General features: G+C 36.1%; 1 protein-coding gene and 1 long non-coding RNA gene across 2 annotated transcripts; both read left to right on the forward strand.

The window, feature by feature from the left end:
• The first annotated feature begins 228 nt into the window (after positions 1-228).
• Positions 229-3,179, forward strand: LOC125782271 (uncharacterized). The gene is made up of 2 exons (XR_007424895.1): positions 229-1,674; positions 1,917-3,179. It is a non-coding gene; the product is annotated as an uncharacterized LOC125782271 (long non-coding RNA).
• Positions 3,180-8,083: 4,904 nt separating this feature from the next.
• Positions 8,084-15,668, forward strand: LOC125782316 (transmembrane protein 275-like). Its single transcript, XM_049466006.1, has 2 exons — positions 8,084-8,172; positions 11,067-15,668. The coding sequence occupies exon 2, from the start codon at positions 11,108-11,110 to the stop codon at positions 11,681-11,683; it is 576 nt and encodes a 191-aa protein (XP_049321963.1). The 5' UTR covers positions 8,084-8,172; positions 11,067-11,107; the 3' UTR covers positions 11,684-15,668.
• The last annotated feature ends 1,533 nt before the right edge of the window (positions 15,669-17,201 follow it).

Here is a 17,201-nt window from a genome sequence, read left to right on the forward strand (position 1 = left end):
GACCTTCTAAGAATTCTAGAAAAGCTAATTGTTTTATAAAGTTTTAAATCTAATAAAGTATCTGTTGCCGTACAACAAAAAATTAAAAACTTTTGTAAATACTGATAAATGTCTGAAAACTAATAGCTGTTAACAATTTAAACAGGGTTCCTGTGGGTCCTTAAAATGCCTTAAAGTATTTTAAATTATAATCTTGATAATTAATTTAATTTAATCTTAAACTGTTTTAAATTTGCTGTAGGTATTACATTTTTAGATGTGTGTGTTTAATAATGCCAGTGAAAAAGCACATACTAACATTAGCGGGGAATTATTTGGGCGAGAACTAAGGTTATAGTAGAGCTAGCTAACATTAACTGCGAGCTAGCTAATGTTAACGAGGAGAGAACTTAGGTTAGCGGAGTTAACATTAGCGGCGAGTTAGCTACGTCACCAGGGAGAAAACTAGGGTTAGCGGAGAGCCAGCTTACATTAGCGTTGAGCTAGTGAACATGCTAACATGTTCTACATCACAATGGAACAAAATTGAAAAAGAAAACTGCTAACAAATGGGAAACTTTAAGTTATAATTTTCAATACAATAATTTAGTTTTTACTTAAGAAGTTATTACTACATTTTTGGGCCTTACATTATTTTTATAGAGGTGTTAAAAAGTTAAATTTGACACTTAAAAGTAACAGGAGCAAGAACTCTGTTAAAGAGCTAAATATTTTTTGAATATTGGGACTAGAGTAATAATAATCTGTATATTTATTTATTTATAAAGCACTTCTCATACATAAAATGCAGCTTAAAGTTTTTACAACATACAGTCATTAGAAACGATTGAGCAAAGCAAAAAATATAAACTCTAAGCTGAAGCGTCCCATCCTCCTCTGGTCAAAACCTGAAAAAAACAAAACAGAACTTTTTACAATGGTCTGTAACTGGTCTTAATTAAGATAAATTAAGCTATAAATATTTAACTATACAAATAAATGGTTACTTAAACAGCAAAACAGTTCATTAAACAAATACATAGTTAATTAAAGTCTAATGGTAAATATAAAAGTATAAAGTTAACTTGACTTTAAAAATATAATGTAAACTTATCAGTAATAATTAGACATATAAAGATTCATAAATAAAGGATACAGGTGCATCAGATGCGACATCTCTTGCGAGGTGGTGTGCAGTCGTCCTCAGGGAGAGCGATGCTGTGGCCCCTCGGCTTGTTGTCCCTGTCTGGTCGAGGCTCCAGCTGTCTGCAGGCAGATGGGCGGTACCCTGGTCTTCAGGTAGGCTCTCCACAGCAGATCCATGTAGCACAGGTGGGCAACATGGCTGCTCAGACGCCACTCCCAGTACTCAGCTCTGTCCTCCCACACCAGGGGGAAGAAAAGGGGGTAGAGCAGACCTGCAGATAAACAGAAAAACAGAAAGAATCCTCATCAGTTCTGCTCAAACCCTCCACACGCACTCACTGTTCTATCAGGTACAACTTCACATGTACATCCTCTATATACAGATCTGATTTTTTTATGTGCTGCAGATAGTTCTGTTCTATTGGTAATATTCACTAATGAGAAACTCACCGACAGCTGGGAGGTAGAGGCACTGAGCAAATCCATCCGTCCTAAGGAGTGGAAAGGATGGACAGAGAAACACCAAAGCCTCCACTGGAGCAAATCCAGGTACTGTAAACAACAACATCAGATATTTTACACAAAATTTGTTACACATACTGAATATCAGCTTACTGTACTTAATGGATCCAACATGTGAGATTAGTGTTGAAATACAGGTTTTTATTCCAGTACTGAAGCTGATTTACCACTGAAGCTCTAAACATTAGTGTGAAGAGAAAAAGCTTTCTATCTCATTTTAAATCACATAAAGAACTGAGTAAAAACAGTTAACTTTTATCTTTATTCAGATCCTGGATCCGGTGTTCTGTCGAGTTATGCTACCCATCGATACGTGCTCTCAAAAGACACTGCGCATGCGTGGACCTGCATTTGATTATTTCTTGTGTTTTTTTTTTTTTTTATATATAAATCAATTTTTTCGTTGATTTAGCAACCTAGACTCACTGTCATTGCACAAAAGTGTAAATTAAAATTAATAATAATAAATACAATTGTTATTATTATTTTTTTTTATTACGAAAGCTGTTTGTAATGACCTCTCACTGCCATAACTTTACTTTGATGCAGTGATTTATGCTATCCAAATATACTAACCCACATCTACTGGGACTTCTACTGGTAACATGCTCTAATATGGTGTTTCTTTAGTATTTTTTACAGTTAAATATACACTAGGGTAGAACACCAACTCGACTGAACACCTATTCATTCATCCATTTATATATTTATTTATTTATTTATATACTTTATTACATTTCTGGTTGGTGTGAAATGAAGTAAAGCCACTGCTAAAATACTATCCTGCATTGCTCTGTGAACTCACTAGAGGTCGCCATTTCTTCTTTTATCTACTTTGTGGTTGCTCATTCAGGATTGAGTAGGTTGAATATTGTTTTAACTCTATAAAGGCATCATCATAAATACATACAACATTAGCTCTAATAAAAATGAAGGCGATAATGCACACTGGCATTCTGTGCTCACAGGAAAAGACTGTGCTTAATATTAAATAATTATTTTGTCCACATAAATGGTCACTTCTGGACAGACCCACTCACTCAATCATAAATGTTCTGTGGCATATTTTTTAATGGGATAATCTAGTCATTAGGATCTAAAGATGAGTCTAATTCAGAAATAAGTCTGCAATAAATAAAAGCTATTCAACAGGGTTGAGTATTTGACTTCAGTATGTTATGTGAAGTTACTTGGACTTGGAACTATAAACAGCAGTTAAAATGAACCAATTGTAATTTTCTCACCAAATCTTATTTTTTTTTTTTTATGGCTGTTCAAACATTTTCTTGTTTGATAATGTGACCTATAGATGAAATTGGTCTGAAGAGTTTACACTCCTAAACTGATATAGATATGCAAAAGGAGCAATGTTTCACTTTAAGTTTTGGTTTCATCTTCAAACTCACTATTAAAAAGGCAGATTGTTCAGATACATCCACATCTTTGGTTTGTGTCCTTTGCTTCTTTATACTTCAAAGTTTTTTTTTTTTTTTTTTTTTTTTTTTTTTTTTTTTTTTTTTTTACTTTTTTTTAAGATATTTCACCATATTTCTCTTCTAGACATTATTTAAATCACAGTTAAGGACATTTAACTACTTCCTATTACTAGAAAGGTTCTGTCATGTTTAGAGTCATGTTTATATTTAGACAGGCGGCAGTAACCAGTAAGCCCGAGTATGTAGATAACTGAACCAAGGTATCTATAAGGAAACTATTTTGGCTGTGTAACAATGGGTGCAATTACTTTGTAACACAGGGACATCCACTTTGTACTGGATTACAACACAATTAAATTCTCAATTAAAGAAACTGATTTAAAATTGTATTTTTGGTTACTCAGGCTGTCTTTGTCTTGACTTTGTCTGATTACTTTATTTCTTGTATATAGTTTTTTTTACCTATTGGTGAGATGTAGTGTGATTTTTTTTTTTGTATTTGGAACTAATTTGGACGCAAACAATTTGGATCAAGCTTATTTCCTTAGGCCCATTATGTCTTAGACATTATTCACTAATGTGTAATGCTTTTCCAGTTGCCATAGATACCTGATTCCCATAGCAACTAAGCAGGTCTTCCTTGGTTGCCAGAACATTCAACAATCATCATTCGTTTGTCCATATTTCAGATGTCCAGGTGATACGGCTCACTAGTTTCTCAGATTGCGAGGAGTAGGCCAAGGTCATGTATCTGTATATCAGAGACGTACAGTATGTGACGACTGTGCCGGCTGGTCTAAAGCAGTTTTTACTAATGATGCATTATCCAATAATGATAGGTGACTTGATGTGTATTTATTTAATTTGACAATTATGCTTCAAGCAAAGGCAAATCAAACATTTATTTCTTGATATGTTTTCCTTTGTGCCTTTTGTTAATGCAGTGTTTCTTAAGCTTTCCCTGTCCCCTAAAACAAAGCTTACACAATGAGGCAAGTTCAACTTTGTTAAAATACCTTCCACTTCAACTTACAGGGTATTACAAGGTATATTTTTGGTGATAAAGATGAGCAGGTTAGTGGTCTAAGACGCTGCCACTATGATCAAAAGATTGCTGGTTTGAATCCTGTTCATGTAGCTTGCCATCAGCTACCGGAGCCCTGAGGGAGGACAAGTTGCCTTTCTCTCTCTGGGTGAGTAGATGGCGCTCTCTTCACACATCACTCCAAAGGGTAATGTTCGCAGCACAAGGTGTCTGTGAGCCGATGTATCGGAACCGAGTCGCTGTCATCTTAATTTGCTGGATTCCAGACTGTCAGCTACCAGTTTTTAGACATAAAATACGCACTTGTCTTCTACCAAGTTATTTATAACCGTCACATGGAGACAGGACATTAGCTGCTCTGTGATATGCCCGTGAATTGTGACATGCTAAAGGTCACACATGCTTCACACACTACTTCTTTATATGTTGCTCAATAGACATATTCTAAATTTGTAATAATTTATTGTTCCTGGTAACCTTTATCTTCTATCCTGGTAGCATTTTAACATTAGTAACACTGAGATAAATAACTGAATTATCAGTCTACTCATGCTTTATTAGAGCTGGGTACTACTTATGAGATAAATAACTGATCAGCACATTGATTCATTAGTCTACCCATAATCTGGTAAAGCTCAGTTACACTAATATAAATAAATAAATAATACGCAGAGTGATTTATTAGTCTACTCATGCTTTAGTAGATCTGAGTAATACTAAGATACATACTAACACTGATCAGTAGAGATATTATGCCAAATCTGCATGTACCTTAAGCTTAAGTAAAAGTTACAGTACTTAGACTTTGTATACACATTAAATAACTTGTCACATAGATTTACAGTTGTTATAGCTTCACTGTATTCAGCATGATGGTTGCAAGACAGCCATGTACTTGTGAGGAACAAAAGACACCAGAAAATGAATCAGAGAGCTATTCTTTTTATTCAGTTTCTGTAACAATGACTAAATGACTCATCATCATTAACGTCCACTCGCAGGCAGATTTCAGACAATGGTGATCCATGCCTGTGGGGTATTTTGGGAGAACAAATGTGAATTTTACATTTCAGAGGATGGAAGGAGAAATGGACATGAGCAATGGACACCAGAGGTTCGGGCCTGTCACCTGACCTGTTCAGGACTGGCCTAGAAATGCGCTGTGCATGTGAACAGGTGCAACACAGAAAATCTCGCTTGAGAAGAGAGAACTGGGAAGGAAGAAAACAATTCCATAGAGTTCCTTAAGAAAGTTGTAAAGACGACACCAGTAATATTGAAGTCAAACCAAGAACATGCAGAATCCAGGTCAAGATCCAGATATTTTTAGTTAAGACTGAGACTGCGAGTTGGCGAAACCAAGATAAGACTGGGATCAGATGATTTTTTTTTACCATATTAAAATAAAAAGGAGAAAATGGAAAAACAAGTAAAATAGTTTGGATCTCATTGTACATCCATTATCATTCATTAAGAATGATCACTTTTAATACACATATTTAATTTTATTTTTTCTGAAAAAATACTATTAAACAGTACATAAAACAAAAGTTCAGTTTCTAATTAACATTACCTTAGACAGAGGCATTAGACTCACCTTGTTAGGTAATCTTAAAAGACTGAGGCACTGTGACAAGAACTTAACTCGCTGCATCAGCGCTTCTTCATCAGAAAAAGACACTTATATAATCATACATTTCTCATCTCTTTACAAGATTTATTGGTCTTGTAATGAAAATAATAAATACTTTTTGAGGCATAAAGTTAAAATTTAAACTATTCAACCAAGCAATCATGTATACACAACATTTTTGTTTTCACACAAGGTCTCCAAAATATATTTTTTCAGCTTTTTTTCAGCATCATTGCAATGTGAACCTGCACAATAGTCACAGTTGTAGGGCATGCAATTTGTTGAAAGTATTGTTGTTTGATGCAAAATAAACTTTTGCACTGTTCATTTTTTCCATGCCATATATAATAATGTTTCCGCGTAGATAAGGCTGCAGATCCAGGGGCTCATGGATATAAGGAATGGTGGAAAATTGAGATGCTGCTGCTGTCATCCCATCAGCTTCACACAGTCCCTGAGGTTTGTTGATGGTAAAGCTGGTAAATGCTCTATTGTCTATGACACCTTCTGGCTCTCTCCCTAGTTAGGCTGTTTTATTCAGATTTGTCATTAGCCACACTCTAGATAAGTCATTAGCCACACTCTGATAATGTTGCATATTGTCTGTTCTCCATAAAAACAGTCAGATCTAATTCCAGCTCTCTGCTTTCCTCTGAGTTATTGACTGCCCTCCTGTCTGGCCAGACACTGATGGAAAGGAAGATCAGGCTTCCCAAAACTCTAATTAGCAATTTTCTAATCACTTCCATTGCTGTTGTGGCAATTGTGCAAAGAACTCAACAGAAGAAGTGATGTGCTCCCAAGCTTGAGTAAATATTTGTCTGCTACATTTATTGTAAGGAAACAAGATCCACGGTCTAATTCCTCTTCATTACTTTAAACAAAAAGGAATGCTTAAAGTGTTCCAGACAAAACAAGAAAAATCTGTGAAGTATCCTCTGTTTTAGCTGATGTAACCTAACTGTTAGATAAGCAGAGCTGTACGGTAGCTATCAAGCACTGCGGATGTCCTTGGATAAGACAAAAATAGCAGAAAGGAAGTCATCAGAATGTTTATCTTTTAGTCTATAATTTAAATAGGTAACTGGTTGTTATTCCATGCTGATTTTGTTGTTGGAAATGTGGCACTAGTACATGTAGCCCAATTTTTTTAAACCTTGCAAAATATTAATTTTCAAGGTTTTTTTTTTAAGTTTTTGTCTTTTTTTTACTAACCCTCTGTGGCATTAGTTAAATTTTTGTGAAAAATGGGAGATTGGTGGACGGGTCCCTGTTGGCGAGTTGTCTCATGGCAACAACATTAATAATAATTTTTCTAGTCTCCTTCCGTTAAAATCCATTTTTTCTTGTTCTTTGTGAAATACAATAGGTTTCTCTGAGTTGTATATGCATGATCCATATAAAACTGTTGTTCAACCTCCATTGTCTGCAATAGCTAGTAAAAGAAAATACTCTTGAGTAAGTAATTATTGGTTTAAATCGGATCTCCGGTTGATTCCGCGTTTTACCGAGACCTTAAATATACACTAGGGAAGCACAAGGTAACACAACTCGACAGAACACTGGGCAAAGCAGGCGCCGTTTGCTTCAGATTTTATGATACAAAGCGGACTCTGGGGCTTCAACATGGTCAAACTGCCCAAGCACCAAATTAGCAAGTCTGAGGTAAGATTTTATAACTAAGGCTGAATCTCTGAAAATCTTTTGTCCTTTGAATTTTAGAGCTGTAAAATTTACTTTAGGCAATATATTTGCGTGTATGAATAATTATGAGCAAGAGCCGACATCCTTTCTTTCTTCAGAGACCACTAATCCAGTGAAATAAAGCAGAGTTTTACAAAAACACCGGAGCTCTTTTTTTTTTTTTTTTTTTTTTTACTAAAAATGGTCACATGACATTCATTAATACTAGAGACCACAACTAGCATTGAATGAAACCTTTAGGAGATTAAATAACATTGAGCAAAATTGAGGAGAATCTGTCTGTCCATTTCTTCTAAACAGCCCCAGTGTATTATGTGGCCCCTTGGTCAAATTAAATGCCCACCCCTGCCATTGAGGCCTAAATATTATATCTGAAGAATGTTATACGTTTTTATGTATATAAATTAAGACTGTAGCAGCAAATCAGTTCATTCAGTTCGGCTTTAGTCTATTTGTCTATTTGTAGTCAGATTGCGGTGTTTTGTTTTCCCGCCCGTTTTCAGTGTAGCTCCGCCTTCTGCGCCTGCGTGTGTGAATTACCAGCCAATCCCAGCGCAGGCGCGAGACACCATCAGCCACTCCTAGAGCAGGATACCGTGGGCTGTGAGTTGAGTGGAAGAGGAAAATCCTCACGGTGTGGGTCTGTGGGAGCTGATCCACAGAGAAACACAGAGTCGCGGAGAAAAGCAGCTCTTTATCCGGATCTGGTGAGTGGAAATGAGTTGGTGCACCTTCGTACTAAATGTAATGATTTATTAATTATTGTTGAGTATATAATGGGTTGGAGAGGTTTTATTTTAATCCATAGGTGGACTGTGGTATTCAATAAAAACAGTTGAAAACTTAATAACTGATTAAGAGTTGGGATAAAGTGGTAACGTTATATAGTGTTGCTAGGGCTGTTAAAACAGTGTATTGTGAATGTAATGAGTTTTCTAATTATAAAATCCCCCCCTAACACAACTAATAAAGACAACACTTCTGTTAAAAAGTTTTCTGTTAAAAACTGTAACCCATAATAAAACAGTATGTTTAATTATATTTCTGCTGTTTTTTATTCACATTTTGTTCGTGTTTGCTAAATATTTAATCCATTTACTATTTACAGGAGCTGGTTGTGCTTAATTTCCTTGTTATCTTTACTGCCTCTTTACAGCAGTTCTTGTTTGTCAGTGTGTGCACTGTGGAGTATCTTTGTGTTCATTTTGTTAAATTTGTTATATTTTCATCCCTTTTTCTTGTAGAAAATTAATTTATAAAGTCTGCAGGCCCTTGTCATTTTTACACTGTATGTTATGCTTTTGTGCAAAAAAAAAATCACGTTTTCCCCCCCATCATTCTGCACTCATTACCTTCTTTGCTATGTGCTCAGGGTCATAAACTTGTAGGAAGGTGAACTTCTTGCCCAGTCTGAGGTCCTGATTACTCTGTATCTGGATGTTTTCATGAAGAATATCTCTGTACTTTGCTCTGTAATTCAGCTTTTCCTCAACCCTTACCAGTGTCCCCCAATTCCAGCTACTAAAAAAACACCCCAATCAGCATGATGCTGCCACCACCATGCTTCACTGTAGGTAGATCTGTTACATTAAATTGTCTCAGGATTTATTGCGATAAACAATTTTATCGTATGTGTACGAGCATGTGTTTGTGTGTGTTTGTTTGTGTATTTAGCGTACCTATACACATACATAGGTTTATGGGATCTCCTTGCAAACTCAGTAATCAGAAAGTAACACAGATTTGATTATTTTTACCATATAAAGTAAATTCGGTTGATTTTAGTCTAGATAATTGTTTTCGAGCCCATTTGCTATATAAAGGAATTAGGGCCAAATTAAAAAGTACACACTACCGTGTAAAACTGAAAATGCAATTCTCAAGCTGCATTGCGTTTCCACACTTGCATGCAGAATATGTGCCAAAATGAAAAGCAAAATCTCTATTACATTACATTTACAGAAGCAAGCACTGATAGCTCTACTGTAAACCAGAGAAAATGTCTTTTGCAACATGATATAAGCAGAAATAAACACTTTTCAGAAAGAAACACAATTCCATAAATTAAGGCTGGCACAGTTACAGATGACTGATGTTTGTTTAATTTTTTAACTTAATGCTTTTCATTATTGAGTTTTACTCTGACTGGTTTTTCAGCCCCGCCCCAAGTTTAGTAGTGGGTTCTAATTGGACAGTGATTAGATTTCATTTTGGCATGGATACCACGCTGCTCCTAGACAAAAATGCAATCCTGTGCATTGTGATTTGCTTTGGAACATTTGCAGTGCCACACAGTCGAATACAATGCAGTTGAGCTGATTAAATTTCGATATGTATTGTAATCAATTCTGATACAAGTTACAAATAGTGGTTTTGCATTTCATGTCGGCACGTATTCTGCATGTTAATGTGGAAAAGCAATTCTTCTTGTAGATTGCATTTATATTTTTCCACGGTAGTATTTGCTTTCTATTTGGCACTAATTCCTTTCCATAGTTTGCAGTTTAGCTCCGCCTTTTGCACGTGAGTGCATGTGTAAATTATCAGTCTGAAGAGTTTCCGAAAGCATTGTTTCCGTTGTGAACTCCTTTATACAGATATTTTCTGGACAAATGAGGAGAAAAAGGAAACATGTCCACAGATGTACTAAGTAATAAAGTTATATTGCTCAGTAAATTTGTCCTCTTCCATACCTTCTCATCATCACAGTCATCTGGACCTGACCGCACTAATTGAATTGCTCCTCCCATGAGCTCTTGCTGAAATGACACAACAAACAACCAGACGGATATTAGAGCGGCAGCAGCAAATGTTGTTCCACTGCTCTGCTGCAGTCATTAATTCTGCTCCCCCATATTCTTTTATCATTTGCTGCTACTGCTGGGCTGGGTTGATGTTTATTTTCCAGTATTATGCAAATGTGTCACGCAGCAGATGACATTTAACGTTAGAATAATCATGACCCCACTCTTCTCTACTTGGGTATTGATAGCATTGCTTTCTCTGTGCTGAAAGGATGGCACAAAGGAGTTCACGCCGCTCGTTCTGACTGGATTGTTTTGTTCTCTGTAATAAACCCTAATGGATCATAGGGGAATTCCATCAGTTTACATTAACTGCTTTAATTCTTACACCAGGAGTGCCATAAAGTTATCCAAAAGCAGTGTGTTAGACTGGTGGAGGAGAACATGCCAAGATGCTTGAAAACTGTGATTTAATACCAGGGTTATTCCACCAAATATTGATTCCTGAGCTCTTAAAACTTTATTATATGAACTTGTTTTCTTTGCACATCTTGGCTGGATGTGCAAAGAAAACTGTCAATTAAGCAAGAGGTTCCTACTTTGAAGAATCTAAAATAAAAGACACATTCTTGTTGGTTTACTAAATATTTTTTTGTAATAAAATTATTTTTTTATTTAATAATAAAAAACATTTGACTGATACTGGTATGTAAAATTGTCTGATGGCACTGATCCAAAAATGTTTGGGAGATTGTTTATGAGATATAAATAAAAAGCAAGTTGCTGTATATAATTCATTTCTTAATTAATTAAGCTCTCTCTCTCTCTCTCTTTCTCTCTTTCTCTCTCTGTCTCAGATACCTTATAACAGTGAATGCCAAGAAGGTAAGGACATCTGATGGAAAGGATGATCTGCTCTGATAAAGGCCCACATATGGCCCCAGTGAATAAACCTGGACAGAGGAAGCTCATGCGCATGCAGGGCCACCCATCCCCAGCTCTGTGCTGCGCCTGTGGACTTTGCATCATGCTGGCAGGGATCAACATCACTCTGGTGGGGGCTTTCGGCTTTTCCAAAATGCTACCCTTTAACAACCCACCCATCATCATCGGACCTCTCCTGTTGCTGGTGGCTTTGTCATTTTTCGGGGTGTGCTGTGTGTGTAGCCGCCAACCAGCCGCAAACACGTCGCGCAAAGCCAATGGGCAGAACCACTGGGGGCTGATGAGAGCGACGGGCACTGCGTTTGAGATGGAGGCCAGTGAGCACACACTACAGGACACCACTGCTATTCAGCTCAGTCCAACCAACTCTCCGTGCTCCTCCGCCCACTCAAGCCCCGCCCACTCGCCTGCAGTGATGCACGACCCACCACAGACTACTGACTTAGCAAATGATAGCCATTTTTCTTGTCATTCACCTTCAATAGGAGATGATACCAGCCCACTGAGCCCCTCGCATGATGATACATAACCTGGACTGATGGGCTATTATTGAGTTATTAGTCAGTTTATTAGGTATATTGGCATTTTGTATCTATACTCATTTGCCATTATTTCAGATTTACCTTATAGGTGCACTTTGCACTGGGAGTGTTCTTGCTATAAAGTCGTGCAAGCAGTTGCTTTGGCCCCCCAAGAGCCAGCACCCTCTAGGCCCCTTGTATATGTATATACTATACATAGTTTGTGAGAGTCATGATAATGTGTTTCTTTATGTTTACTTCATCTTATCTTATCTATTAGTTGGGGTTGGATCTCACTGACTTCCATAAAATTCGAAAGTAATATACTGTAAAGGTTACCAGTAACAGAAAAAGATTACAAATTTAGACTGCTATGTTGATAATATTTATGGGGCTACAAATACACATAGACATAGTGTATTTCAGTATTAAATACATCTTGACATTAAGTTGTAGAGGTTCCTGACGGTGTCCTGTGATAATCCATGCATCCATCCATGGGGTAGAGGATAGCTGACACATTGTGCAGCTTCTCATTGTGCAAGATACAGTACTTGCGACATTCGAAAGTGCTCCTCTATGGTAGATATATTTATTAAAAAGAAAAATGCCTCATGTCAGCCTGACTGAAGACACTGCTGGAGTGAGAAAAGCTCATCCCAATGCCCTCGGATCACACCATTGAGACTGTAAAAGAGAAGAAAAGATTTCTATCTCACCCTTCTGACTCACTATGGGCTCAAGCTTCCAACCAGAATGTGTTACAGTTTTTAGGCCAATATTTCATATCTTCAGTTCTGTCAGTAGATTTTGCCTTTACATAAGTATTTAAAGGTGTTACAGGTTTGGAAACATTGAAACATTAAAATTTGGGATTACCAGAAGAGTGTAGACAATCAGGCCCAATCCCATTTTACCCTTGCACCTTAGGGTGTCCCGTTACTAGTTAGGATAGAGTGGTAGGATGAAGTGTTAGGGCTATATGGCCCTCCAGACTGGGATTCTTCAGAGGCCAAAGACACCCACAAATGTAGTATTTTGTTTTATAATATTACAGAACCAATATACATGTTATTACCTTTCTGTAATTGTCCTTTTCTTTATAACAAAAAAAAAAAACACAGCTAGTAGTACCGTTATCTTTAACTAGCATACAATGTATTCTCTTTTTTTAAGAGTTGTCCTGTTTCCTAGGGGGAGGGTTCCAAAGGGAAGAGATACACTTTAACTTTATGTACAATCAGCCACTGCTTCTTTTTACAGTGCCATCAGTGCAGAATCCCTAGGCAGCAAGTTGTGTTCAGGATAAAGACTTGCAACTCTCTGCCCATAGTCAGCATCTGAGATTTTTTTGTGGCTTTTAAAAAAAATATTTATTAACAGTGTCCAATGTCAGTAATTCGAGCCAGAATGCAGAAAAGTGAAGAGCTGTGATTTTCATTTGGCAGTAAAAGGCGAGGCAGTAAAAGGGTTCTATATAGTACTGACAAGGTTCCTTTTAATTCTTGTCCTACTCTAATAAATGCTAGATAGAACCATTTGATTACAAGATTACATTTAAAAATTAGATTATAATTGTACCATTTCTCTAGGCAGAGAGCCATTTAATAATTTGGTGCTTTTTCAGGTTATGCGAAATTATATGCAGCAATTGCCGTTACTTTATATAAGAACCCTTAAATAAACTTTTATTTATATACTGTATACACTGACATGCAAATGTCATGGGAAATGGGACTAGAATCATGTGCCTCATGTGCATGACTTTTCCCATATCCCACAGAAGCTAAGGAACAGGGTACTGCAGGGAATGTGTGAGGGGCCTCCTTACTTCCGAGTCATCTGTTAAAGTATTGAATGGCTCTCAGCCAATCTCTTGTGAATTCTAAAATAACTATGGTTTAATTTGCAATACCGCAACTTTGCTAGAGAGAGATAAACCCTTTTTAACTTTCAATGGAAGTCAATGTAAAAAATATTTTATTTCAGATAGATTTCAGATAATTTAAATCAGTCAATTCATTAAGACATTTTGCTGCAGTGTAAGGGACCATTTGTGTGTTCAAATTATGAAATAAATTAAAAATAGACAAAATTGATATACTTGTTTTGTACAAGTAAACAGTGATGATATACACTATATAAGCATAAGCATTGGGACATTCATCTGAATTATCGAATTCAGGTGATTTATTCAGTCCTATTACCACCGACGCAGAATTTTCTGCCTTCACAAACTTTGGTGAAAAAATGTGTGGCTCTAAAGAGCTCATTGAATTTCAGTGTGGTACTGTAACCATTAAAACAAGTTTGTTGGTGAAATTTCTTCCACAGATATTCCATAAATATTCCACAAGCAACTGAGTGGTATTATTCCAAACCTGCATCGGGGTTATCAACAGCACAAAAAATTGGCATGCATATTAATGGCTGAACAGCTGCGCACAAGCCTTGCAACATCAAGCACAGTGCCAAGTGTAGAATAAAGTGGTGTAAAACAAACAACATTACTACTGTCACCATACTTATGCTATTACTGTTACTAATAGTACTACTACTACCACTACTTATATAGCCACTGGACTCTGAAGAAGTGGAACATGATTCATGGACTGGCGATCCACTCTTCTCTTAATGTCAGTCTGATGGACCAGTCTTGCCTGCCTGACTGGGAAACCATAATGCATCAGCGTACCAAGATATTTTGGACAAATGCATGCTACCAACTTTATGAAAACAGTTTTGGGAAGAGCCTTTTCTATTCATCTTTGGGATGAACTACTAAAATGCAGACTGTAAACAGGACCTGTCGTCCAAATCTGTGCTGGCCAGTGTCTGACATCATAAATGCTCTTCTGGATGAATGTACAAAATTTGTGCTTTCCACAGACTGTTGCATCTGTTACAGCTGCAAAGAGGGGATGAAGTCAATATTAATGCCTATGGATTTAGAATGGGATGTCTTGAAATATGGGATGACTTGATGTGTAGGTGTCTCTATACTTCTGTCCATGTAGTATTCCTACTAACCCTGTATGTACATTATTTGGAACATATATTTTTTAAGTCAAATCTTTTACAAAACAATATTTCTGGTGTCCAGCAGTACATACAGCTCTGGAAAAAAGAGACCACTTAAAAATGACGTGTTTCTTTGATTTTATCAAATTGAAAACCTCTAAAATATAATCAAGAGGAAGATGGATGATCACAAGCCATGAAACCAAGCTGAACTGCTTGAATTTGTTCACCAGGAGTGGCATAAAGTTATCCAAAAGCAGTGTGTAAGACTGGTGGAGAAGAACATACCAAGACGCATGAAAACTGTGATTAAGAACCTGATTGATTTCTGAACTCTTAAATCTTTATAAATATTAACTTGTTTTCTTTGTATTATTTGAGGTCTGAAAGCTCTGCATCTTTTTTCTGCAAATAAATGCTCTAAATGGCAATATTTCTCTTTTGGAATTTGGGAAAAATGTTGTCCGTATTTTATAGAATAAAATAACAATGTACATTTTACTCAACTACATACCTATAAATAGCAAAATCAGATAAACTGATTCAGAAACTGAAGTGGTCTCTTCATTTTTTCCAGAACTGTATATATTTATAACTGTTTAATTTAATACAACTCTTTCACTTCATAATGTTTAATGACCTTTTAGAGATTTCAGATTTCTGGTCTCTATGACAGTTTGCCACTTTAAACAATTCTGAATTATTTATTTTACACTGAATTTATTGTAGATATTTTATCATTTTTATGGAGTTCCCCTAAGTAGTTATTTTTGCTACTGTGAGTTCTTTTGGCTGACATAGGTTGACAGGAGTGCGTGACTGTGACAATAGTACCATTATTTTGGTAATTTTAGGCCGTTTTTAGGAGCAGAAAGAATTGAAAAGGAATGACTGGACATGTTCTTGAGATTTTGATGACAGGAATGATTTTTTGTCGTATTTGTTGTGGATGATGTTTTCTGATGTTCTCTGGAAATGTCTTTTTTGTTCAGATTCCGCTGTTTAAAGTCCTCAAGTCTGTCTGTTTGTTCTCTGGGTGAAAAATGAGGCCTGCTCGCAAATGTGCTTTCTGTTGTGAAGTTAATGTTGGTGAGGATAATAAGTGAATTACAGAATAAACCATCAGCAGGGGAGATGATTGATGTCGAATGACTGCTTATATCATTCAACACCTTCTCACAACACCATATAAACCAAGTAGAAATCATAGCATATTGTAAAACACAGGGTTTACTGATTTACTACCCCGTTACACAAAATGCCATAATCTTGTCTTATCGTACAGGTGCTGGTGCATCCAGGGAAAACCTCCTAATGTAGCGGTAAACGCTGTTAATTCTGCAGTGGTGTTTGCACAGTGGATCCACAGCACCATCTTTGCCTGCTGCTCCATTCTTGGAGCATAAGGTACAGCTGTAAATATCCACCAAACAGGCTGGAAAAATATGATAAAATAGGTCTGAAAATAGAAAAAAAGACAAATAGACTACAATGTATTCTGAGCTTTTACTTCACGACAACACTAAGCAGAGATAATGGCACTGGGATGTCATTGCTGTTTTGGAGCAGTTTTTGTGTTTCCATGGCACTGAAGTGTCATATCATCTATGTATATTTATACTAATAGTCTTTTCAAAAGTGCAATGAGCCTGGATTCATTAAACAGAGCCAACTGTTACAGGATAAGTCTTTTACAGGGTCATAAACATTGCAAACAAAGAGTATTTTAGCTATTTAATAGTAAAAACAAGAACATATGTAACATAATGTAGAAATGTTTATAGTCAAAAAGTCAACAATAGTATTATTGTGGTTATATGTTGCTTGTAGTTTTATTGTTATTATCTAATTAATATTAATATTTGTAGCCAGAATTTTACTGGCTAACTTGTCCAACAGTTTTTAAGAAATCAGCACATTCCAACTCCAAATTGTTCAGTATAACTAATGTGTAATTGGATGTAGAGTTTCTACATAGCAACAGGTTTTTTGAATTTTGTTCCCATAGGAATAAATGTCATGCTACAAAAACACTAGATACACCCAACCATATAATTGCAACCACTTGAAATTCTATAGCAACCTCACTAGTAACCAGCACTGCAATTTTAACTAAATTAAGTCTGTTTTACATAAAAACTGGATGTGCACTGTATGTCCAAATATTAGTGGGCACCCCTACAAGCATTTGGTCATATAAATCTGCCCAGCATTAAACGACCCTAAATCAAAAATAAATATTTTAGTGAATACTAAAAAAACTGTAAATATCCTCCAAACCTACAGTTTTGTTACTGTTGTCTGTTTTCTATGTCTATATTTAAACATGCAGAATTTATTGATTTATCATACATTTTTTAACTAATAAATGGAGTAGAGAGTATGAATTATTTAGAAAAAGGGTTTTGTCTCATTTGTAATATCAAAATGATACACTCCTAAAAAAAAACAATGGATAAGTAAATTAGCAGTCCCAATACTTTTGTCTATATAGTGTATCTTGCA

This window comes from Astyanax mexicanus, chromosome 16, assembly GCF_023375975.1.
Source record: "Astyanax mexicanus isolate ESR-SI-001 chromosome 16, AstMex3_surface, whole genome shotgun sequence".
In the NCBI taxonomy this organism is placed as follows: Eukaryota; Metazoa; Chordata; class Actinopteri; order Characiformes; family Acestrorhamphidae; genus Astyanax; species Astyanax mexicanus.

Excerpts from the sequence above, each read along its gene's own strand:
- LOC125782316 (XM_049466006.1), top strand. The coding sequence starts at position 11,108 with ATGGAAAGGATGATCTGCTCTGATAAAGGCCCACATATGGCCCCAGTG.